We start from the raw sequence: 26920 nt of genomic DNA on the forward strand, positions 1-26920 counted from the left end.
TTCAGACTCCATGCCCCTTCAGTCCATGGCCTCTCCGCTCACAGGGTGTCCATTGTGTGCGAAGATGGAGGGTCTGCACACCAGACTCTCCTTAGTGATTGGTGTATACAAGTCCATGAGCCTTAGACATCCACAGCACGTTGACACTGAGATAATAGTGAGAGGTGCAGGAAAGAGCACTACTGTGGTGAACATATAGCGATTTTAGAAAGGGCACGAGAACAAACGATTGGATAAAGGAATTAAGGTAGAGGTCATGTGTGGTTGTTGGTCTGTACAGTAATTAGCTTCCCTTATCAATTTTTTAATCAGTACAAAGTTACAATGTTCCAGGCATGGGAAGTCCTCTTTCTCAATCCAGAAGAGGCCAGAGTTTCTTAAAATACATTTTCCAGATACACTCTGGGTGCTTTTGTGCTTCAGTCCAAAAGCGGTGAAAGAAAGGGACGGAAAAATCATGTTCAAACATTGAAACTTGACATAAACCAGACTGGGGCAGCCAGAATACTAAGCCAAAAGTGTTCAGGAATGGAGGCCAGGAGGCGGTCTGAACACAAAATCTGTGTGCTCCATTTAACTTAAAAGCTTAACACTGTGAATGCTTCGAAAGGAGTGCACACTACATATAAGCCCTAAATGAAGGTAGAATTTTGTAAACTGTTTTTATGCTGCTACATTTTTGAGAAATTGAAATGTTATGCTGTCTGCAAAATTTCCCAAGGTAAGTTTGCCTTTGCCTTCCTTACGGGTTCGACATTAAATTCTGCTATGTGCTGTAACTCCTGGTACCACACTTATTGGACTTATGAGTTCTGCAATAAAAACCATATACCCTTGATAAATGCTTCCAGCTAAAACCTATTGATATTTATCATAGGAAAACAGGAAGATGCAATTTAGGTGCAGTAAGCAGCAAAATCTGCATGTTATTCCCCATTATTGGGGGGAAACTTGTAATTGAGTGGTACTTATTGCACCAGATAAATTCTTACTCAGCATTCAGTATGCATTTCATGCGATAAGTGTTGCGCCAATTAGAGAACCACTCGTAATGAAGGGTATAGCAACAAAAATGAAGTGCAACCAGGCAAGGAGAAACCGTGCAACCTAATTTATACCCATTCTTCCACACCACCGACCTCCACAAGGAACACAAGTCCATATCAGTGTATCAAAGGCAATAGTGAAGCTACATGGAATCAACCACATCTGGCCCACACCCTGGTTTACACTAGACTTGAGGTTAAAGTTGCAAGATAGATGAGGTCCTGCACCTCAGACTGCTGTTAGATGGGTTGCAGCATTGTTCCAAAGCACAGACAGCAAATGCTTATTATACTAGAAATCAGAAGCCAAGGGGTTCACAGGGGGAGCCCAAAAAATTTAAAGGATATCAGCAAATAAGAACAAAAACAGTCACATGTGCATGGAAAGCAGTTAGAAACACACGTAAAAATTGACTTAAACCCCATTATTATTTACAGAACAATATGGACCGCCTCAGTGCCCAGTTGGCTATGTTCTTCTGTGCTGCAGTGTGACATTGTATGTCAGGTTGTGACAGTCTAAACTAAGGTAAGGAGCACTGGCAGGAGTAGAGTTTTGGCTGCTCATGGGGGCTGAGCTTATCAGTAAGACTGAATTGGGACCCAATTGAGTTAAAACTGAGTAGAGACCAACCCCCCCCCCCCCCCTCTACGCCCAGACCTGGCCTAGACCTCCTTGAATTGTTCTTCTTGAAATCACTGCAGAGATGCAGGCTTCAAAACTGGTGACGGATTATACTCCTGCACGCTTGCGGTATTGTTTACGGGCAACAAAGCATTATGGGAAAGGTGGGACGCAGTACTTCACATCTTCAAGCGACTCTTTGACATCAGTGACACCTTCATCAAGTCCTGCTTTTGTGACTATCAGCACTCTGCATTCTGGTGTTGCTGGATCCACATAAGCAAAGTGGTCTTGGATACAAAGGTAAGGTTGGATGAAGGCGGCGCTTATGACAATGGGCGGTTGGCACGCTTACTACTTTCAAAGGATTAGCAGGATAGGGTGCCAGTTTACAGATTCTCCCACGCTAGCAGGCACCTGATCACGTGAAAATACCCGAGACAGACGCATCCCCACGCTAGCAGGCACCTGATCACGTGAAAATACCCGAGACAGACGCATCGTCTGTGCTCCACTGCACCACTTGCCCACAGACATAACTAAGATCAATGAAAATTCACGATGAGATTGTGCACCTGGGCCAAATGGTACACCCCAAGCTCTCTGCAAATGGAGCCCATCTGAATGGGCAAGTTCACTGGCTGTAATTTTTAACTTTTTTTCAAATCTTGAAATGCACCATTGGCTTTTACAACTGGGTTATTTTTCAACCGGAAATGCAATGTTTTTCTTACACCGCTTTTAAAATTTTGTAAATATGCTCGATGCACGCATTTTTACATGGTTTGCTTTTAATTAACTAATAAACTATTACTAGACACTTGAACTGTTCATAGACATGACTGGATAACATGAATGCGCTGTCCTGGGGCTCTGGAAAAAAATACACACACGCACAAACACACACACACAAACACACACACAGACACACACACACATACACACACACACACACACACCACACGCACACACAGACACACACACAGGATGGAAACCCTCTCATGCAGGATTTCTAATAACTTTGCACTGAACCAATGTTATACACGAGTAAGACATCTTAGAGAGCCGATTTCGCGTTTCCTGCTGCAATCATTTGAGCAGCGCGAGGGAGGAGACGGCACAATATTACACCGTGTATTGGAGATGTGGGACGCCCCGCTCCCCACAGACGCCTCCCCTTTCCAGTCATGAATTGACGGGGCCGCTGTATTCTGTCTGTTAATCACCGGGGGCCAGAGTCCACAGGCCGCTTCCTTTCCACACACAATGGCGGGAGTAGAAAAGACATGCAGTGGGGGAGCGGGCATCTGCCCCGCCGGTTCATTTGCTGGCTTTCGCCTTGTCTTCTGGTATAAAGGGAATCCTAGCCCTGCCCCCAGTGGGGCTGCGGAGGGCTATTCCGGGCCGCCAGGCCTGACCTCGCTGCCCCGGGCAGCCTGGGTCTCACAGGCCGCGAGCAGGAGGCCTTCCTCGCTGTGCCCTCTTCCCTTCTTCCCTCAGGTTTTCTCGGCTGGGTGCCCCTGTTCTCAGGGTAATTATCAAACAGATGGCATGTGCTGGAATGCACGCGCTCCCCCTCCCCCTGCATATCTTGCAATAATCGTAGGCATAAGATGATGGTTGAACATAAACATACACACACGCGCATACGTGCGTGCACAGACGGATGCGTCCTAGTCATAAAATGCAGAACCATGCAAATTCAGCTCATGCATGCATGCACACAAGCAGAGCCGCAGAAGCAAATACAAAGGCCCGTGGCTGGACTCAAGATAGATATAAACTGAGAACACAACAGCCAGCCATTGCAAAATTCAATGTATGCTTCTACATACATGCATCCACAGTCTGTGCAGATGTAGCTTAAACTGAAAACGCTGTCACCCACACATGCAAAGGATACACTCAGCCTCACACACTGCACACACAAACAGCATAAACTGAAAGCAAAGGTTCATGGATGCACTCAAGGAAACCCCCCTCACACACACCCCCACAACACATATATACACACGCACACGGTTGCATCCGTACCTCACAGACCCCAGTCCACCAGATATGAACATTATAGCCAAGCTGAAATGCAGAGAAACATAAATTTACCTGGGCACATACAGACAAGCACCTACCACAAAGAAACTACTGAGGGCATGATCCACTGAAAACTTACACCGGTGTTGGGGAATTTCATAGGACACGACTATTTTCTCTTCTGTCGTGGACTACCACTATAATGAGTTTGCATTCTGATCCACGCGTCAGCTCCTATCATGGCCAGTGGCGTGCTATATCAAAATCCGAGGTCAGCTGAGGAGTTGGCGCATCGTACAATACCAAGTCTTAAGCACACATTTTAAGAAAGATGACAGGCCTTACTTACACAGCCAGATGGGGAACAGCAACCAGTCCTGGCAATCTGTCTGACTGGCCCCTGAGGGGGGAAAGGGAGTGGGGTGCTAGAGAGAAGCACTGCTCCCGCTTTTGCTACAAGGGGACAATATTGCAGCACTGCTGCAAAACCGGCACCCAGTAACAAAACCTGCCTCCACGGGTCCAAAACCGGCCCCCACCGTTCTCGCCCACAGGTAAAAATGCCTGGTGCATGCTGCGGCCAGTCTGGCCCTGCTTACTTAGAATATGAAGGGGACAGAAGTCCTCTAATTTCCAGAGGACACACAACTATATATGAAAGTTCATTCAAATCCTGATATCCAACGCCTCAGACATGAGCCTGCACCATAGCCAGATGGGGATGTCCAGCACCTACCTGAAGCTTAACCCGACCAAAACATAAATAACTGATGTTTGTAAAGGACAAAAAGCAACAACTAGTCCAACAGCATGAAATAGCTTGGAACCTCAACCCTGGACACAGATTTCACCCCCAAGGAACCCATCACTAACCAAAGCAAGATGTCCTGGTACCAGCTTTCTCCCCTAAGGAAAGTAAAATCATTCCTCCCAGAAAGCGACTATGCGCCTGGGATCTGGAACGATATTTCTGTATCCATCAGGACTGCCCCAACCCTGCTCCAAATTAGGAAAGACCTGAATACATGCCTCTTTAGAGGCACTACATCATGATGCAGCAGCAGTCCACAAAGCAGCTCTGCTCCTATCACAAATGACTATGGCTTGAATTTTAAGGTTGAACAGGGATCCTGTGCATTTCAGCGAGATTCACACTATAAGTACCACATACATACAGACATACATACATGCATACATCGATACAAGAGTCATTGAATACAGAGGGAAATCCACTCCCTTGATTTTATTCATAACGTCCAACTGGAAGACATTCCGGTGGCAGAATCTTCTAGAAGCAACTTTTTCACTCCATTTCTAACCCCCTCGGAAGGCTGCAAGGCAGACTGGATCCCCCACTTGAATGGAAACCTGTTATCTGCAGGTTGCAGAAACTGCTCAGCAGCAGGTGTTCAACCTACCAAGCCATGTGCGCTGCTCTAGACATGTATTCCTCCTCACTGTTCTAAACTAAATACCCAGTGCATTGCAATGAGGGTATGAACATGTTTCTCTTTCTAAACCCTCAGTGTCATTTCATTCATCTCTAGTGTGGGAGGCGGAATTTAAGCCAAATTTCTAGTTACACGTGACTCTCTATCACCGGAAACCTACAGTTTGTGGGCAAAGGAAGGTCTCAATTTATTATACCACATTACGAAATAAGTTGCTGGTGGAAAGAATAAAGAGAGACATTACAGTCCTCAGAACCATTGTAAACATCTAGTATGACAGTACCCGTCAACCAGTATCATCCGGAACACCACAACCTCCATGCGTACACCAATGGCGTAGCTAGACCTATTGCCTTCCAGGGCGGTCCCTGAGTTTGCCGCCCGGTTCAGTAAGAGCGGAGACAACTGTTTCTTGGGGGGAGGGGGGTTAGTCAACTGACAACTTGTTCAGCTCCACCGCCCCCCAAAAAATGACCTCCCTCCTGCCAGTTACACCACAAGTGCATACTGATTGTTACTGGCCCTCACACACCCATTCAGAAAGAGTGCAAGAGCAACAGTATGCCCCTGACCTGAAGAGAGACCAGCTCTAGCTCACACACAGATCATAAAAGGCAGTGATATCAGAGAGCCAGTGCAGATAAAAGGCATGCCCAAAAGATCATGCGATCATAATAGTTCTAATCAATTCAACTGATAACACTTGCTGAAATTAAGACAACAAAAACACCAACACGTGGCACAGTAACGAAATGAAGCTAGTAAAACTCCAACATGACAACTGCAAGAACCTTAACTGCAACGAAAACAAACCTTGAATAAACTTTATGCACCAAACAAAACCTCCACCAACCCCGAATACAAACAACAAGCATTGACAGAGCCAAGAGGACTGGCGTTTGGCTAGGGGAAGTGTTTGGTCATGGAAGTTGTCTGTTATTCCTTTGTATCTTTTGTCTGTTGACTGCACTAGACCTAGGAAGAAAATCCCATAAAAAAGACACATTTTGGAATACTACAATATGAAAGCTGGGAGCAGGGTCCTTTGCTGAACATTGGCAGATGCAAGCTATAACTCACAGATAATTGTTTTGAAAAGAAGTTCTAATATGAAGTTTGCATTCCGTATGGCGAACTTAAAAGGCATACAGAGGAAAATATTGCAAAGCAGAAACTTTCAACAAAGGGTCTGTATTTTTGTTGCATCTTTAAGAAAGCGTAAGTGCATAAACATCCTTACTTTGTGAAGAAAAAAAATATAAATCAAAACCATGTATCAGGACAGTAAATTAAAACAAATCAATTCTCAAGTGCAATTAGAGGAAAGCGGGGCAAATTTATGAGTCTGCGGTTCTTAAACAAAAAAAAACATAAATCAGCCGGTAAAATGTTCCCTCGTGTAAGCACATCAACGACATAACATAGCACATACTGACACTTGTGTCTTGTCGCATGTGTACTCTAACAAAAGGACTACTCGATGCCACATCGCCAAAAAATAATGGGAAGACCAATGGGACACTGTAGTCATACTCAAAATGCCATGGCCCTACGATACAGTCCATCTACGCAATGCCAAACCATAAAAAACATATATGAAAACCAATGGTGAAAAGGGGTGTCCCAATGCCCAGTCTAACTCTGTACTCCTTCTTACTGTATTTTTTTAAGAATTTGTGCTACTTTAAGGCTACCGTAGCCAGTAACCTTAGATGTGCACCGAATTGCAGCAAATAAGATACAAAATGGCACTGTCGCTTGCGGAATGGGCGCACCTAAATGACAAAGTCATGCTATATGGAGCTTTCCAAATCCTTACACTGTAGCTTCTCTTCCTCCAGCCTCAGCTTCGTCTCTCTAAATTCCATCCTCTTCCTGTGCAGATTGGGTCCGCCTGAGCTATAATATATTCCTTCAGTTCTTTCTTCTCATCCGACAGGTTGCAACAAAATCCCAAGTGTTTCGAAGGGCCTATCCTGGAGATCCCATCATTTCACGCAGCAAAACTTCCAAAGAAAGAGAAGTTGCAATGTTCCGAACCCAACACTAGCTGGCAGAATAGCACGCAGCACATTAATCTACAACATGCACTTTGCTAACCACACCTTTATACAATTAAAATGGAAGCAGCTGTTGCTCTGCCCCTATCACCACCTGTTGATCTCATCCCTTTTGTATGTCCACATTTTACAGATGAATTCTCATGTGACCATGTCGGGAGTGGAAAAACAACAATTGATGGACAAAATATTGAACAATGTCAAACATTCTCCCCAGTATGGAGATCTGGGCCTAGATACATATTTTTTTTGCTCCCCATGCTATTCCAGTTTACCGGTCCTTGGATGCTTGTTTCTGGTCCACGGTCGACCTGGCCTGGCAGTTCGGGCTGGATTGTTCCCATGAGGAGCAGAATCAAGACTGATTTTCATATGGCTGGATCCAAACTGGGGTGGCATAGTGAGCATAAGAATAATGGATTAAACCCAGATCTCTTGACTGGGGGTGAGTGGTTGAAAGGATTTAGCACTCCGTCCATCATCTTGTTGTGTTTGCCATGTCAGGAGTAAGCATATCGCACACTCTGTTTTCTCTTTGTATCCTTGTGCTTTCGGGCCTCCAGAAAGAGGACGGGTGAGCTACGCTAACCTGACATGTGACAAGTTGAGAACACTCTTCATGAGTAGCGGTGCAACCCAGTTATCAAGTTGCTAGATCTGGTCACATGATATATGCCTTCATTATTCTCCACAGGGCCCAAACTGGATACAAGGTGTGGATTTCCAAACATTTATGGTGTACAATACCAGCTTACAACTGCCCTACTGAGCTCAAGTTTTGAATGTTTTTTGCTGAAGCTTTTTTGATTCTCCTGCTTTGTCATGCGGCACAGATTTCTTTTTTTTAAATCTAGGTAACGCATTGACAAATGATTCCTAAACTTAGATTCCAAGCTTCCTTGTTCTCACCTCCACGTCTTCAGCAAAAATAGACTTAATTCAGATTTTATTTTAGATCCTCCCCCACCTACGCTGCCGCATGAAAAGGAATATGTGATTGTGAATGGATGCAAGCAAAGAATTAACAAATGTAAGCAAATGAACCCTGCTAAACAGAAACTGTCATAACACTGCCTACTACTGCCCAAAGTTATCAACTGGGCCCAAGAGGTTACCTTTAACTCAGGAGCGCTAGGTCCATGCCAGGTTTGACTATATACACGAAAATAAAAATACATGAAATTCAGCTAAATAAAACACATGCACATAACGATTGGTTAACCTGAAACTCTGGCTTGGGTCTGGCCCCTGTGGACCTACAGTGAACAGTGGTCTACCACAATAATTAGTTTATAAGATCAACATTCAAGAATGCCGACTGCAGAATATCAACTCCCTCTATATAGTCCAGGTAAATATAAACACACAAACGTAAATGTATTATCTGTAACGCCACAGTTATTGACATAGGTGATATGTAGGTCAATATTTCTGACCTTGATATTTTGCTATACAACCTACTAACATCCCTGCTTTAACTGGTTGCAGCATTTGACAACAAAAAGCATTCTGATAGCTAGGACTAGCAGTCTCATCCCTTTAGTGGGAAAGCACAACCACAAGACCCAAATTCCATGTTCTTATGCCATCCATACCTGTAGCCCCCTTTGCCATGTTTAATCGGCGAATTGATCGCTAGGTTTCTGAAGTAGCGCAGTAGCATTTCTCTGGAGACAGAATATGTAACTAACACCCCTGTCTCCCACCTTTTAAAATTGTCGCCCATTTATCATCGTTTATCAGCTTGTACTTCCATGAAAGTGTTTTATTAACACATTTTAGACTCAGCAGAATTTCTCCAGCTGCTTATACAGCTGGATGGGGAACGAGACTATAGCATTACTCCTACACTTAAAGCCAGGGGAGGGGGAAGCCTACACACATGCAAAATACTGCAGAAAAGAACCTCCGTCGAACCATCTTAATTTTTCAACACACTGATCGACACTAAAAGGAAGTATTTTTTTTTTGTAGTATGTTTTAATGGCGCACACTCGACCCGAAGGTATTGAAGCACTTTACATGAGCACCATTTACATTACACATGGACACATTCATTTTTTGGTAGGCAAGGGGAGATTAAGAGATATGCCCAGAATCACAGAACGTTGAGCTGACGCCAAGACTGGGATCTGGTTCGCCAGCTCCAAGGATGGCAGCTCTGGCCGCTAGTCCACATTCTCTCCAGGATGCAAGGGACACTTTAAGGAAGTGGAAATTCAGTAAGGATGGGGATGCTGCAAGGAAGGAGAAGGATTAAAGAGGGTAAATACACTTTAATGCTTCAAATGGCCTTGAGCTTGGGTGTTGGGCACTGTCAGGATAGAAACTAAATCAAACAATGGCAAAGCCAAGAGCTCTTGCCTATGTTATCTATTGGCTTTGCAATGATTTTTGGCCATGGTGTACAACACAGTGGTTGCTGTGTAGAGTATGGCAAAAAGTACAATTACGTATACTGTGACAGCTGCATCATTTTGTAGCAGTGAGGCAACACTCATGCGGGCACTTCAATATGAGGCAAGCATTTTTTTCTTTGTATTTATCAATCTGAGATGGATTGGTTAATAAAAAGGAGCCCCAAAAGCCCTTTTTAACTAGGGAGAAGAACGGGAGTGTAAGAGAACGTGAAGTGCTGCTGGGGCGTAGAAGGCCAGAGGTGAGAGTGTATTCACAGGGAGCAGCGACTGGCGCAAAACAGGGCCGCACTGGCCGTTGGGGTCACCGGGCAATCCCCGGTGCACCGCAAGGGTGGGGCCGGTTTTGGGCCCCTGGGGGCCGTTTTTGTTACAGGGCCGTTTATTCAGCATAACTGCAAAATCGGCCCTGTATCAAAATCGGACGAAAACCGGCCCCGGCAAAGAGCTCGGTTACAACAGCCAGTCAAAAAAAATCACCAAGTTAAATCATACAGGAAACAGCTACTGCGCTGATTCACAACTACTCAAAATAATTACCCCTGAAAGTGGCTAAAAAATATGTGTTGGGAGTGGGTGATGGTAAGGTAACTGCAGAGTGAGGAACGCTTATGAATGACTGGAGCACTTATAAATGGGAGAAACATTGCGAAGAAAAAGGAGGAGCCCTGTAAAGGAGGGAAGGAACAATGTAAGGAGGGGGCGCACTGTATGGAAGGGGAAACACTGTATGAACTGGGAGCGGGGCCAGCTTTAGTGTTTATGCCAACCGGTGCAACAATCATTTTTGGCGACTCCATCACCGCCTCCTCGTATTCTCTCACTACCACTGGGCAAAAGTGCACCTCATCTCTCCAATCATAAGTTATTACAAAACACAGCACCCCCCCCCCCCCCACCCCCTTTGACGTCAGTGCCCCCTCAACAGGTCAGCGCCCACAGGTCACAGTGCCCTTAAGCAGGCCCTGTATGGGAGAAGCAATGTTTGAAAGGGAAAGGAGCACTGGAAAGAGTAGAAGGAACAGAAGGAGCACTCCTGGTCCCACCCAACACCCCCCTCCCCTCCCCATACACACACACACACCCTCACTGTCTTGTCCTGCTCTGCTATTTCTATGTTTGAATGTATTTTGGATACCACAGCCTCGCATTCTGTGTAAATATAAAACACACTGACACCCTTCTCTTAAGAGTAGCGCTGTTAAAAAAAGTAATACAAGAAAGAAGATACTGTGTTGAAAAGGAGGAACACTGGATGGAGGAGGAGATGCACTGTACAGGTTAGTGTGCACTGCATAGAAGGCAAGGAGCACAGCAATGGTGGAAAGGGCAGAGGCAAAGTTTTCCTACCTTGTTCACTGGAGTTGTCGCCGCTCTGCGAGGCAATTCCCCCACTCGAGGGGCCGGGCGTGCCGGAGTGCGTGGAGCCCGTTTCGTCATGATCACGTATCCAAGAGTTATTCTGCAGGTAAGACAGAAAGGGTGAGTTGCCGATTTCCCATAGCACTCCACTCAACAGTGCATGCTATGCAAAACCTGCAGTAAACTATCAATCATTTAATGCAGGCTGAATTCCCAATTTTATGGTCACCAAATCCCATCCCAGTACATCTCCTCTGGTTGTGCTACCATCAGGCCCGGACTGGCCGTTGCGGGCACCAGGCAATCCCCCGGTGCGCCGCAGGGGTGGGGCCGGTTTTGGGCCCCTGGGGGCCGTTTTTGTTACAGGGCCATTTTAGAAGAATAGCTGCAAAAACGGCCTTGTAACAAAATCGGCTGAAAACCGGCCTGGCAAAGAGCGCGGTCGCCCCACCCCTGTTGAGGTGTGGGGGAGCACTTTGCCAGGGCTGGTTTTGCTTCCCAGTTCGGCCCTGGCTACCATTATCAATTCTGACTAAAGATGAATGTTTTTGTCAAATCACCTAGATAGGATTTACATACTCAGTATTACGCTTTGCATATTGTTTCAATTACATGGAAAGCACATGCATTGCATTTATTGTGACTCCAACGTGATTACCGCAATTGAAAAGTTATTTTGAGCATTGGAATTGAGATAAAAATATACAATACATTTGGATTATATTAGTATGTTCTGTTATTTTAATTTATAACGCGCACAAATCATCCAGGGAGGGGCATCTCAGTAGAAACCAAGTTATTCTCATCCTTGGATATAGTTGCATTCAGGTACACTCTACATACTCTAACTGTCACACTCAAGCATCAGGAACCTAAACATTCCATTCAAGACGCTCACACCAACATTCCATGCATCACATTCACACTGGCTGAGTAGCTAGGGGTAAAGTAACCAGATAAATACAATACAGGTTACAACACATAGATACTGGGTGACAGCAACCCTGCATTCACTTCTTTCTTTAGACTGGCAGTGAATGACCAGCATTTCTTCAACTCATTCACCTCTAACATTAAGAGGCTGCAAGAATGGCATCACATTGTCCGATGTCACCTTGACAGATTTAACCAACGGCCTTAAATACGATCCTGTTGCGCATGTAGGGGGAGTGCCCAAACAACAAAATGTCATTCTGAAAATCCATGTGCCAGAGCTGAGGGGCTCCCTACGATAGGATTGTTGGTTTCCTGTCACTGGAGAAGCAACAACTGCTCGGGCTAACACAGCGTTCTCTTTCCACGACTAGTTAAGCCAATACCCAGAAAAGATCTTGGTGGGTTGGCCTTGTGCTCACTGCTGGTCTATCCTGTCCACTTCACTGTCAAGTAGCCATTACGGCTAACTGCAGGCGCTCTGGTTGCTGCTCCATCACTCGATGTTTTCTGAGCGAGAACAGAGGCCAAAGATACCTAACCTATCAGACCAATTAGCCCTCCTTATCCAGTCTCCCTATTCCCGTATAGACTGATCCTCGAGCTTTTCTGATACTTACAAAGCTATCCGTCACCACTGTTGGCACCTATCTGTTATTGTAACAAGCTCTCTCTGGGTCATTATGGGTGCTATTTCCATGCCAGGAATTATGAATAATAACCAAAAGCATTTTGGTCTTCCATTGAACGACTCTGACAAACACATCTGATAAGAATGATTTGTAGGTGAAAAGTTGAAGACTGGAGGCATTGGCCACACTGACCTGTAATAAAGTGGGTACGCTACCACCTGTCTGACCACCAGTTACCCCTTTACTTCCCGATCACTTCACCACGTAGCCCCAGAAACTTTCTGTTCGCCAGATTTGCATTTCGCTATCTCCAACCCCACCCTTCGTCCCTTCTTTTCATCCACTTACCTTTCTTGGTATTCAGCCTCGCTTCAAATGTATCCCTTTTCTCACTCCTAAAACACAGGCAAGCTGCCAAGCTCTTTTCTGTTAGTGACAAGCCCGCAGCAGACAGGACTAGCTGTGAAATCCTTTTTCCCTCCCTAACTTGTTTATTAAGGTACATTTTTTACGTCCAAGACACGACTGTTCATACTTGATTCTGTTTGATGCAATAACAGATTTTCACAACTCTCCTCAGACAGCACCAGGGGCTGCCAGCCTGCAGAAGTGGGCTTTCTCGTAACTGTGCTGTGAAGAAAATGACTAGGGGGCAGAATTCGGCACGCTTACCCGAAAGAAGGGGAAATGGGACATTGAAAGAAATTGATCTGCCTGCTCCTCAACCCACCCCTGCCTCAACCTAAGACTTGCCCTGTATTATTATCTACCATATAAATAGTTTGCTTGATGCATGGAACTTTTCCCTGAACTTCAAAGCGCGTTTTTATTCCATTTTCCTTCTGCATTATCTTCAGCTTCAAGAGAATGTCACCTGAATGCCAGCAATGTGGATCTGAGGGCACTATCTAGAGTAGACACCTCTTTCCTGTGCTTGCCTGACCTCTTCTATTCCACCGTCGTGCTTTGAAAATCAACATAATATAACACTGTACTCGTTTATTCCCTCTCTCCTATTCGATCCATCCCTCTCATCTCCTATAGAAGCTAAATTCCTGCCTCATGTGATTTCTAGTTTCCCCTGGGGGAGGTTGGTCTCTTTGCTTGCAAGTGAATGGGGTATTTTCAGGCCTTTATTGGCAAACTACATATGCAATTTCCATGCTGAAGCTATAGAGAAACAGGCATGCTGCTGAGGCAAGTATACTTTACTGCATCTGATGCTAACTGTAAGAACATTTTGCACATAGCCTTGGTTTTTGTCTTATGTTACTAGAGTAATTAACTTACATTATCATTATCTGCAGAATTCGTTTTCAAAAATATCTTTAGGGGATAACCTTTAACCTCTCCTGTCAACCACACTTTGCTTTCTATAAATGTTTGGCCAATGTTGGTGGTGTATTACGCATTGCAATGCACCATTTGTCATTACTTTTTTTAAACAAATCCTCAGGGTAGGACCTAAGGCCTGGTTGCTCACAATGTGCGTGGCTTGCTTCTAATATGTTTGGCTTACTCCCAATGAAAATAGCTTGCCTCCACTAAGTGTGGTTAACACCCAACAAGCATTGGCTACGCCAAATAAATGTGGCTAGCTTCCAATAAACATAGTTGCTTCCTTCAAATATTGCTTGCTTCCAGTATTACTTACTTCCATTAATTATTACTTGTTTTTGCTTCGCATTGGTTGCTTCCAACAAGCATCACTTGCTTCCAATAGGTATCGTTTGCAACCAATAAGCATTGTTTACTTCCAATAAAGTTGTTTAGCTTCCAATAGATTTGTCTTGCTCCAAAGTAGTTTCACACACTCACAGTACATATGTCTCAATTCCAGTAAGTGTGGTTGCTTCCATACTAAACATGGCTGGCATCCAATAAATATTGAATACTTTCCGTAAGTATTGCTAAATATGGTCTATATCTTACTTCCCTTTATATATGACTGACTAAAGTATGATATGAAATTCAGCATACTTGCAATAACTCCCACACCTGGGAGACTAAATTGAAATTTTTATTTTAAAAATGACGTTAGGCGGCGTCATGTCATTGCTATTTTAGCATCAAGGCCATGCCAGGTACTTAAAGGTAAATTTAAAGAGAAGAAACAGAAAGCGCCAACTGTGGTCCAAAAAAGAAAGCAAAAACAGCCTGTCCCTAAATATGACAGCGGGGAAAAATCCCTCGAGCAGCCACCACGAAACACGCTTGGCATACAGGTTCCGTACTTCTCCACGCCCCCTATGGTGGTCCAGGGGGCACAACGCACACCGGGTCCGGGAGACGCAGCAGCGCGACACAAGTTAATGGCACGCTGTCTGTCCCGAGGAAACATGTGCAACTCCACAGCACCCCCTGGTGCTCAGATAATGGAAACACGCCGTTGCTTTGTTCGATGTGTAAACTTGTTGATGACACATCTGGATTAACGAGACGCGTGCTTTAAAACGTCTGCTCTTGACAATTTTTCTATATGAAACGCACAGTCACGTTACATCGTCCCTGTACCCCTGTTGTGTGTTTTGTTATTTTCATTGTTTACGAAAATAAAGCAGCTTTTGCTTTTCACTTTGAACAGAGTTCTATTCCCCACTGACTTCTGAGGGAGATCTGGCTTCCTTCACGTTCCTCCCGAGCTGTCACGGTCTCCAGACTCCGGATGCAAGGTTTCTAAGAGACCTGTGACCTCACTGCAGGAATCTCGGAGAAGCTGGATTCATAGAAATATTGCTTCACGGAGATTACACAATCCTTCACAGGCAGAACAGGGGCTCATTTGGTACCAGGAAATGCAAAGAATGTCTACCGAAATTTTGAACAAAGAAAAGCGACGGATATGATTGTATATGGTAGAGCAGGACTTAGAAACTGGCCAATCGTGAAATCTTGAGACACCTTGAAAAGTAGTTTGCCTCTAAAAAATCCTTAGAAGATTCACCCGCCTGACGTTGGAGCAGCAATGCCGGCCTCTCAGAAGTTCAGGCACATTGCACACTCCCAATATTTCCAGAGGCCGGTAGGTATTCGCCCCTGAACTTATATTAACTTAGAGAGAAGCGGAGTTTTCTCTTTGTAAGACCACGCTAAGACTACAGTGTATTAAGGCTACCAAAAAAAGCTCTGTGTTTTATGGAATAGTCAACAACAAAAAATGAACGAACTACAGTTATGAAGTGTTAACAAACACAGAGAAAGAGCATGGATGAAGTTAAAAAAATGGCTAGATTGCCCCTTGAGAGGCCTAGTTGTTTAAGCCAATAAGACATTAGTGCAAGTCACATTGTGACACCAGATACAGTGACAGCACAGTAAGGGGATCTGCTTTTGCCGATTACCGCTTTGCGACTTTGGCCCACGTTGATAGTGGTTTAGCCAAGATGACACAGTTGGTAACACTGTGAGCCAGGGCAGTTTATATGTAACCTTATCAACCCCTCGGCCGTCTCTCCCCTGCCATCTTGTTTCTTACCACTCTATTCTCTCCCGCTCCTTTAAGTACACTACTCCGCCACCATCCCCGTCTGTTTCTGTACTATCCTTCCACCCCGAGACCTTGTTTTTTTCTGACTTTAATTGATGGTTATAAAGACTTTTAGATTCTCGGATTTCTCGGCATTCCTTTTTGCCCTCTCACATCCCGTGTCTAACGTTTCAGGAGAGGAGATCTGTGCGCAGTGATGCAGTCTGAGGGGGCGGCTGTGGGGGTGGGGATGCGGGCCCCAGAAGTGAACTTTTCATCCAACCCGTGATGGATACAGCATGTTTGTTTTTAGTGGAGGGTGGCATATGGTGAAAGCAAAGTTTCTGCCTGGCACGTACTGGTGCGGGTGGCAGAACTTTCAGTTCACTGGCTCTGGCAGGGGAGTAGTTGAAGGGTTGTACTACCAGGGCACAAGTCCTAAAAACAAAAGTGGGGGGACGCTGACGTCACGAACGGAAGTGACGTCACAAAAGGTGGCTGGCACCATCAGACTCATTGCCTTCCCTCGCTCACCCCTTAGCAAATGGAGCCACACATTCACTCTTTGGCCTCCCTGGGGCGAGATCTCGCCCCAGAGAGGCCAAAGAGTGAATGAGTGGCTCCATTTGCTCCAGTTATCGAGCTCCCGGTAAAATAAGTGAGGGGACTCCGTCCACCCGCGTGGTACCCCGACTCGAGCCCTGTGTACTACACGTTCCTTCTCCAGCCTGACGCCACCAGTTCCTGCTCCAACCGAACACCTTTACCGCCTGCTCGTGGCGGTGGCGTAGCCCGTGTGTCCTGGACCCTAGTGCAAGGATGGAAATGGGCCCCACTGGCTGCTGTTTGAAATGTAATATATAACAATAATCAGGGTTCAATGGGACCCTTAGACCTTTGGGTCCTGGTACCACTGCACCTGCTGCACTAAAGGAAGCTACGCCCCTGGCCCCCGGGCAGACCCAGCTCTCACAGCCTGACTCAGGAAGCTCCTTCTCCTCCCTGACTACAATAACTCGTCTCTCTCCTGACTCCAGCACCAGCCTGACTCAGACAACTTCTAACCCCCCTGACTCCAGCAAAATTCTCACAAATACTGATTGCAACACCCCTGACGCCTGCAGCCCCCTGCTCCAGCATGACTTCATGAGCTTCATCTCAAAGCTGCCTCCAGCATCACTGCTCCAGCCTAACTTCAGCAACTACTATACCCGCTTCAGACCAACACCCCATCTCTAGCCTGACACCTGCAGCCCCTGCTCTACCTGACATCAGCAGTCCCTGCTCGTGCTTCTGCCTGACTCCAGCAGTGAGCCCTCTATTCAATACTGAAATCCAAATTGCATCACAAAATGCATCCATGATTGTGTAACTATGAATATTAGAACTAATATTAAACAAAAAGCTGAAGGCGGCATTTTTAAAATGTCGGAAAAAGCAACATCCTATGAAAAGTAGGTGCCTGTATGTGCCTGTATAACAATAGAGGTAAGCACCTGTTTCATACCCGCACCTAGATTAACCCTAAAGAAGGAAAAGCCTAAATTGGACTACGAGAATAAACCATTTAGAAAATGGGCAATAGGGACCTATATGAAATGAGCAGGTACATGCCTATGTGACTAGGGCCTGATTTTGACAGGCTGGATACTCCATCACAAACATGACGAGATCCCTTCTAAAGTATTTCAAGAATCCTAGGCTGGAATGTACATGTAATACAGCAGACAGGATATCCGTCATAAATGTTTCTTAAAGTGTCCTATCCACCAATATTTAAATCAAATCAGGCCTTAAATGGGTAAACCATAATGCATCAATATCGAACTGAATGCATAAGGGGAGCCCCCAAATTGAAATCTGAGAGGGAGACGCTTATAAGACAGCAAGGACCTGCTTATGAGCCGTCCATGCCCAAAGCCATAATTATCATTCCTGATAAAGTCTGATATTAAGGTGTTCGGAATTTATCTTGCGTGATAACTTTAGATTTCTAATTTTTGAGGAATAACATTTTTGTGCTTACTGAGCCAAAATCCATAAGCCTAGGTAAACACCAGGACTTTTCCCCTTGATTAACTCTGCCAAGTTTGACCTGCCAAAATTTAACAGAGGATCTGAACTTGATTCCATATGGTACTTACTAGGTGTGATAAACCTCTCCACTCTTATAAATGTGATCCCTGAGCACTCAAGGTCATTTAGGAGGAGTGGCAACATCAGAGACCATTTGTAATCAGACCCCAAATAAGAACAATAAAATAGCGCAGAGGCCTGCGCATGACTCTAACATCTGCAGGTGATAGGTTCAAAGCCTTTTACCCTTCAAAGGTGGTCAAAATTAGGACATTGGATAGTGTGACCTTATTTTAATTAGGCTTAGAGGCATCAGTAATATGCATTTCTCATTGCTGTTATGTGCTTAGACCAGGGGTCATCAAACTGGGGGGGGGGCAGGCCCCCCCTTGGGTTGGCCTCAAGTGGTTCCAGGGAGGGGCCAGGCACTGGCCAAAAGAAGCATTGTACTAATAATAGTGCTTTGTTTTAAAATAAAATAGTAGCAGCAAGCTGCTCTGTTATGGGCCATCACCAACATCTTTTGCTATGTCTTTTCTAGCTGGGAGTATGTGTCAAAAGGGATGGGACTCCAAATATTCTTCAAACCACCCCACCCCCCACTTCTAATAGTCAGACTGTGGATGCTTGTACCTGCTAGTAAGGCCTGCTTGACAATCATGTATAATTGTACACGCTAGAAGTCCTACCTGACCACAATAGTATTTTTGGCAATCATGTATACTTGTAGCTGCTAGGCCTGCCTGACCACAATAGTATGTTTGGCAATCATGTATGCTTGTACCTGCTAGTAAGGCCTGCCTGACCACAATAGTATGTTTGGAAATCATGTATGTTTGTACCTGCTAGTAAGGCCTGCCTGACCACAATAGTATTTTTGGCAATCATGTGTACTTGTACCTGCTAGTAAGGCCATCCTGACCACAATAGTATGTTTTGGCAATCATGTGTACTTGTACCTGCTTTTAAGGCCTGCCTTACCAGAATAGCATGTTTGGCAATCATGTATTTGATAGCATTTTTAAAACAGTAACAGAACGTAACTACAGTGTTTAAATATGTATAGACATATTTAACATTGGCAATTTAATAAAAGAATTGTAAAAAATTCTGAGGGGGCCGTTGTTTCTTTTTTCCCACTGGGGAGGGGGGGCATAAGAAAGTTTGAGGACCACCTGCTTAGAAATAGCACCCTGCTGCTGAAAAAAACAGGCACCAGATAGTCACATTTGAAGTTTGGGGTCTAAAATTGGCCTTCAACGCTGCCACCAGATCATATTAGACCAATCAATCACAATACTGTGGAACACAGTCTCAGAAAATTAAAAACAGTTAAAAAAATTCTATAGCGCCCCCTTTTTACCAAAAAACACACGTTTTAAATATAGATTCTCGTGACCTGTTGCTTGCCAAAGTACATGAAAAACGCACTACAGACAACATATGACGCCTTTCCGTCAATGATACTCTTGTAACACTTTGGCAGCTCACTGTTTGCCCGTTTTAAACCACCGATTACTGGAAGCTGCAGCATGATATGAGGCCCACGATGACGAGGTTGGCCCAGGCTTTGCTTTAACTCCAAGGGCCCCCGAGTTCGCCGGGGCCCACGGAGGCCGCACCCTTCTCGGGTTCACAGTCCACGGTCAGAACCATTTGTCGGACATGTCCCCTAGGAACGTAATCACCCTGACCCCGGCCGACCCCCAAATCCGGCTTCAAAGGGCGCCCCGACCTCGTGTGCCCGGGGACCCGGCTGATGAATTATGCAGCCCCGGTTACGCAAGGCCCCGGCGGGGCTCAGGTTCCAGGCCGCGCTCCGCTCTGTGTTCTCTCCGCCTCTCCTGCGCCCTGGGCCCGCGGCCAGCCACCGAGGCCTCCGATACGACTCGGCCTCTGATTAACCCCGATACATGATCGCTGGACCCCGGTAAACCTGGGCACCGGGGTTAAGGAGGGGGCGGGGGGCGTCACGAGGACCCCGCGCGCGCAGCTCACGCACAATAAAAGGGGTTAGGAGGTGCCTGGTTAAAGCTGCAGGAGGCCAGGCAAGCAACAAGGCCGCCACAGGCCGCTTTAATCCCCCCTCTGTACACATCTGACGGCGGCCGGCTGCGGGCGCCTTATCAGGCCTCGGTATCAGTGTAGGCCTTTCACTGCTGCGTCTCCGCCATCTGTGAGGTATTACGCATTCGATAACTTTAAAGTGTAAGTTAAAAACACACAACCTCGAGGAAGTTTTTCTAAGGCGCGCTCTCCAATCTTCTCTGCGTGGTTGCTCTTCGCCTGTCCGTGCAGTTTGATTGAAACCTCCGCCATTAACTGCAGTAAAACTATTATGAGCACATTTGAGTGGCACTGTAATAAAGCCATTTAATCTCATTGATCTGCTCACAGCTTTGGCAGGTAAGGGAACCAAGGGACAGGAGGATGAAAGTATTTGCCCAGGATCATACAGAATTAATCAAAGTGAGAATTCTGGAAGAAAATTCAGATCCCCATTTACCAAGGGTGGCAATGTAGCCCCAGACCAACAGTCTAAACTTCCATTTTAGTAGTAGCGCTAAAATGAAAAACAATATTGAGTAATGAATTAAGTCCAGTGTCGTAACGCAAATTGATGCGGATCTGCTGCAAACTTTGGTGAGGGTCTCCTAAACTTTGACTTGGGCTTCAGAAAAACGCAAAGGTCTTAGGCCGAGTGAGGGCCCTCTGGGGTCAGAGGGCTAATCGAAGGGGCATGAGTTACGCCCTGGTAAAGCCAATTGATTGAAATGGTAACCATTTTGTTACGCCATGGTTCTATAAAGCGCCTGCAAGCTTCTGGAACAGTCTATGGCGCTACTACTGTTTTATTTCTGCCACAGAGGCTATTTGTTAATGCCTCTTATGAGGAACTGCTGACACCAGATTTACAAAGTCCACAGCTCTCTGAGCTCCATTTCATTCCCCAGTAAGAAGCGCTCTTTATTGGTTCTGGTAGAGAGGGGTCAGAGTTCAGGAACTTAAACCTAGTCCACAAGGGTGTGCGCGGTAAGAGATCGAAGTGTCTGAAAGACAACCTTAGCTGCCACAACTGGTCAAGTGTCCTTGACAACAAAGCACAGGCTGTCGCACATTTCAAGATACCAGTCCTAAGAATTACAATCTTCCGGATAAGATCTCTTTTCGTAGAATAAACTTCCTCTAACACTTAAAGGACGAGGAAAAGCAAATAGACCAGAATTATCTCTAAGAACGTGAGTGTTTACTAAAGGCATTACGGTGGTCACTGGGTACACTGCTCTTTATCTGAAAGCCGCATCGCTCTTTCTCTTCTTTCTGTACACACACTGTGAGGCCGTGGTAATTTAGCACCATGTAAAAATACTGAGTAAGTGCATCCACTCTTTAAAAGCTATGCATGATGTAGCCTAACGTGAGACAGACAACTGGAGTATGCTTGAAGCGTAGGGGAGCAGATGCTGTCTGGTGGCTAAGGCACTTGATTTTAAATTGTGTGGTTCTTGGCAAATTACTTAATCTCTCTGTTCCCATAAGTGTAAACATGTAAGAAATGTAAAGCAATAGTAAATATGCGAAAGGTAGTGTCACTGAAATGCAAATATGTAAATCTGCAATTCATGCACAGCACTCTTTTCGGCTTGGCTGGCACTATGTAAATGACAACACATACGTACAGTCTCAAGTCTCTTTCACTAGCCAGAAATTTCCAGAATTTCTCCAGTAACCTTCAGCAATAGTCCTGGACCTTGTTGCAAGAGTTATCAATTTCTAAGTCGGGAATTTGGCAAGATCTTGTGGCAGAGACTGGAATATGATTGTTCCTTAAACCTGTCTACCACATCATTCACATGTTCTTTGGTCAGCTGCTTTGAAGTAATAATGCCAGTCAAGTACTTCGCTCAGTGGCAGGGAAGAGCAGACATTAATTTACCTTGAGACCAGTTTCATATTCTGTCTGGAAAAAACTGTGTCTGAAATTAAGTTGTAGTGTGCTAGACTACACCTGGTATATGGGATTCAAGGTAACCACGAGGGTCCTTTTGATGGGAAATAATTTTCAAAGTATTTATTAAAATGAATTGCAATTTTATATATTGCACATCATACCAGACTTCTGCTTATTTCTACGCATTGTAAATGACAGGTGTTACTTTTAACCAATTTAATGTTACTTAAGTATGCCAGTGTGAGGAGGATGGAAGTCTTGGTCGACCTCGACAATATTTGAATTAATGACCTCCCTTTGACTGGAAAAGTCAGGCGTGAGTTCCAAAATCGCTGGGCCATCCTGCCAGTGTAATTGTGCCAGAAGGGAAACTTAGGCCAATTTTTTTGGGATATATTAAGAACCTTATTTATGGTTTAATTTTTCTTTTACTGAGTTTAATTAAGTTTGTCTCATACACCCACCTACATCCAATAAGATACCTATTTAGACTTAAGTCGATGCAGTACTGAGCCAAAAAGTGGCAGTCCCATCAGCTCTATTAAGAGTGAATGTATGTCAATGACACTCTAAATACGGCAAAAAGATTATTCCACCCATTGATGTACGCAATATCTGCCAAGAGGTGCCAGCCAGTAAAGGAAAATCTGGTTAGTCAGTGCCAATCAGTAAATGACAGACAGATCTGCCAAGGACAGTCAGTCAAAGACATGCCGTTCAGATAAGTGTATACATGGCCCATAATGATTTGTCAGTCAGTAAGGTGCTAGCTAAGCAGTAGGAACATGCCAGTTAGCCAAGAACAAACATGGCATCCAAGGTCACTCTCCGTAGTCAAGGCTGTACCCATTAATCAAAGACATTTATGCCAGGTAGGGGAAAACGCCTGTCAGCCAAGGATAGAATAAACAGACAGACAAAGAAGGTTATTTTGCCCAAGGATTACCATGTTGTCACCAAGAGAGCTTTTGATTAAAGATGATCATGTTGGTCAGGGATAAACCTTTCATCTAAGGATAAAAATTATTCCTCCTGATCATCAATAGACCACTTTGAATGGAGACTGAAGTAATTGTTAAGGTTCGAGATAATAACGAGCCAGAGATAATAACGAGCCAGCCGGTCGAGGCTCAGTGAGTTAGCCGTGGATTGGGAAGAGCACAGAATGGAAGCTAACCTGTTGAAAACACAGGAGCCACTGAATGGCAGATTGCATAGACAATGATAGGCCGGCTGGTCCTGTATATGGCAGATGGGCAAGAAGTGGTCAATTATTTACCACTGGGTCAATCATCTGGGGAGAGTTATATTGAATGTGACGATCGCTTGTTTGATAGGTCAGAGTTCATATCATATGGCTTTGCACGAGGAGAACACATGCGGACGAAAAGAAGAACATGTGCCATGAAACACTCCACCAAGCTTTCCAAGAATTGCCATTGAAGAGGAAAAAGGAGAGAGGGAAGCGCCATGCACGGAAACCGAAGAGGAGGGAGTCAAATGCAACGTAGAACAGAAAAAGATGAAAAAACAATGAAAGGAAGAGCGGCTTCTTGCTGGAGTTCAGAATTAGCCATTTGGAGGGAGATCTTGCAGCCCAATCCCAGCATAGCCCGCAGGCACATTAAAAATGCAGCAGAGTTGCTATAGGCAAATGAAGCCTGTGCCCGCATTAGTGATTCTGGTGCAGGGGAGAGAGGAGGTGAGGGTCTGCCACGGGAACAACACAGGAGAGGCCGCGCTCATTACGGGCTCGGGGCGCCACGACTGTCAGCCTTAATTATTTCCGAGGGATCCACCACCTCCTTTCAACCCCCCTCCAACACCCCCGATTAATTGTTGAAAGGAAAAGGATGAAATATATTTAAAAATTAAAAAAAATGGAGGGCTGCCGCAGCAGAGGATCTGAATGCTACAGGAAGGGACTGGGTGAGTCATATAGATACAGGTTCACATCAATCACAGGTCACTCTCATGTCTCTCACCTTCATCCAGAGAGAGGGCTCTAGATTATAATGAGAGTACACCAAGGACATTCCGGAATGAACTTGATCAGTACTAAAGACAAAAGAATGTTATATAATTTTTGTGAAATATTATAGGGTTTCCATATAAAACTAATAGAATATTACTTTTTTTACTTTCCTCCAAAACGCATACATGTTTAAATGTTTTTTTACAGAGTTTGGGTCAAATTTGAGGTTTTGTTCCCATTGCTGATTTTGTGAGAGCAATGTCATGTCTAGGTCTCAAATTGGTCAATCTGACTGCGTTATTCTGGAAATAGATCAAGGTAGACTCATGGACGCAGTCCAAGCAAACTACAGTAAAGCCTTCCATGTTGGTTCACGCGGATGACGTTTGATGGACATCTGATATTCCAGCATCAAGATACCCTTCTTGGTGAACAAGCACTTTACGAGTGTATGTTATTTTACGTTATGTTATGTGAGCAGCATCAAAGAAATGGGTTAATACCTGACTGAGCTGGTAGTAGACAGCAGGGAGTCTCTTTTGATGTAAATGAGATGACAACTATGGGGTCAGGATGACCAGACCTCAATCATGAGCTTGAGGGGCAGTAGATTATCATTCATATTATCTAAATAAACAAGAATTGATGCTACTATCGGTACAATATGTAAGCCTTCAAAGTCGTAAAGGCTTCTTTATCAGTTGGCCGTCCAATGACGAAGTCTATGGGATTTCGAAAGCTTATGCATTGTATGGCAATGCCACACCACTCTTAGTCCAACAGATGGTATCTTGTAGTGTTTTTAGAGTTTCTGGACTGGACTAACATGACTTCAACCTTCCATATGGTTATACTTTTCGAAAGAACCAGAAAACCGGAATGGTTAAGAAAATGAGACACACTGCATCCAGGGTATGAACCAAGGCAACTGCAAAATCTCGATGCCATAGTCATATGCCATCCAGTAGAAACCTTAGACTAGACAGCTGATGTCAGACAACCAGGAGTGATAGGACTATGCCCCTAGAAATGAACACCCCCTACTCCCGACCCCTATTGGGAGACCACAATACATCTTACTTTTCCACAAAATGCAGGAATCATAGATTTAAAAATTCAAGATAAATATACCACCAAGCAATCAACTAGCACAAAAATAGAACAAAATCAGCCAATAGAAAATCATTAACAAGCTAAATAAGAAATCCCTCCTTGCCCCCTTTGACAGCTGTCTAAAATGAAGGGCTGAGCGGGGAACTGATGAGGTCCTAGTGAGAAAAGTTCACCATGGTAGAGGTGTTGACAGTGCCAGGACAAAGTGGCCAAGCTATTCCACACACACACACACTGGTAAAGACCCACAAATCTGAGAAGTAGCTTAAGGGCCTGGCATTACCCAGAAGTGAATAGTTTTTCCCATATCGTCTTTAAGAACACCGATGTGAAGAGAACGGTGAAGTTTGGTCATGCAGCTATTTCCTTCACTGGACCTAAATACACTGCTCCCCAAGAATGACTAACTGATAAGGGATGTGATATTACAGTCTCTGCTGATGGTGTATTATTTACGTTATGTAGCCCCCTTAATGTGTCTCGCGATGGAAGTTACCTGAGGCTCATTCAGTGGTATCCCGCCCAATGTAGGATACCAATTTTCTCTCCACGCTGCCCCTTGACTTCCATGATTTATCAGAACATCCTGACACTCATATTAAACTACTTGCATTCATAGGCCTACTAGAGGAGCATCTCATGATTTAGATAAAGGTTGAAGATTTCCGCTGAAACCACAGTCAGAAAGGGCAGAATTCCACAGTGGAATTAGAGCCATTTATTTAAACGCCTGCACGGATTAATGTACTGTGAGGTATGTAAAATGATTGGATACTCGACAGAGACCACGAACGATTGGATAACGCCAAGATATAACTTCATGCTCACTGAAACCCCCGAGGAAGGGTCTCACTAAAGACCCGAAATGCATTGGGTAAAAGTGAAATTATGAAGTGACAATGAAACTGACAATATCAAGGAAAATAATCATAATGAAAAAGGAAATATGAAATAAATATTATTCCTGATGAAAAATACAAGAATGACTGGAACTGATCATTATAGAGAATAACTTGAGAAGACGTGAATTTTATGTAAATGTGCACACACCCACCAGGGCGGAACCCTCCATCCCTCCTCGTTACAATTGAATTAGAGTGTTTTCAGACAAAACACTGGGATTTAGTCGCACAAACATTACAAAGATAAAGTGTTAAAATAAGAATCCACAGAGTGCATCGACGGATCCATAAATCATCGTACGTAAAATGAATACAGATTCACATTTGTTTCCCATTAAGATCGCCCTGTAGACCAGTGCTGCCATTGCAGAGATTTGTGTACAGATGTGTAATCTTCAAGTACCACCTGTGATTCTCTGCAGAGCTTACTTCGCCTTTCATCCTTCCAAGCACAACAAAATAAATACGACTGAGCTTCATATTAATAAAATAAATTATTGATTCTAAATAACAAGAATGTGGTGAGGGCCGCCAGATAAAAATAAATGGATATATCTATCCAAATTAAATATCTGCTAGGTATAATATGAGCGCAAAGTGGAGTGATACATTTGCGATAGGTGCCGTAGATTGGGCCAGAGCGTGGCCATGGCACAGATCACCGGTTTTGTGGTGGGTTTGCATTTGGTTTCAATAGAGAAACACAAAATAAGATATCAGGGATCAAGAGGAAATTCGATTTTAGTAGAGCTGGACAAGTGGAATTTTATGAACTGCTAATACGGCTAAATCAGCTTTTCCACCTTCTTTTATTCTAAAATTGCGTTTTCTTCTATCATCAACCAAGGGGAGGTGGTGCCAATGTTTGCCTATGCCAGA

General features: G+C 44.5%; 1 protein-coding gene across 4 annotated transcripts in view; it reads right to left on the reverse strand.

The window, feature by feature from the left end:
- LOC147665967 (homeobox protein meis3) overlaps positions 1-26920 on the reverse strand; it is a 131355-nt gene that overhangs the window by 46504 nt on the left and 57931 nt on the right. For all 4 annotated transcript variants that reach the window (XM_086949368.1, XM_086949370.1, XM_086949367.1 and 1 more), the window contains exon 7: positions 10981-11092. In XM_086949368.1, coding sequence (XP_086805494.1) covers positions 10981-11092 — 112 coding nt within the window. The remainder of the gene's footprint in view (positions 1-10980; positions 11093-26920) is intronic.

Source organism: Lissotriton vulgaris, unplaced genomic scaffold, assembly GCF_964263255.1.
Source record: "Lissotriton vulgaris unplaced genomic scaffold, aLisVul1.2 SCAFFOLD_236, whole genome shotgun sequence".
Classification (NCBI taxonomy): Eukaryota; Metazoa; Chordata; class Amphibia; order Caudata; family Salamandridae; genus Lissotriton; species Lissotriton vulgaris.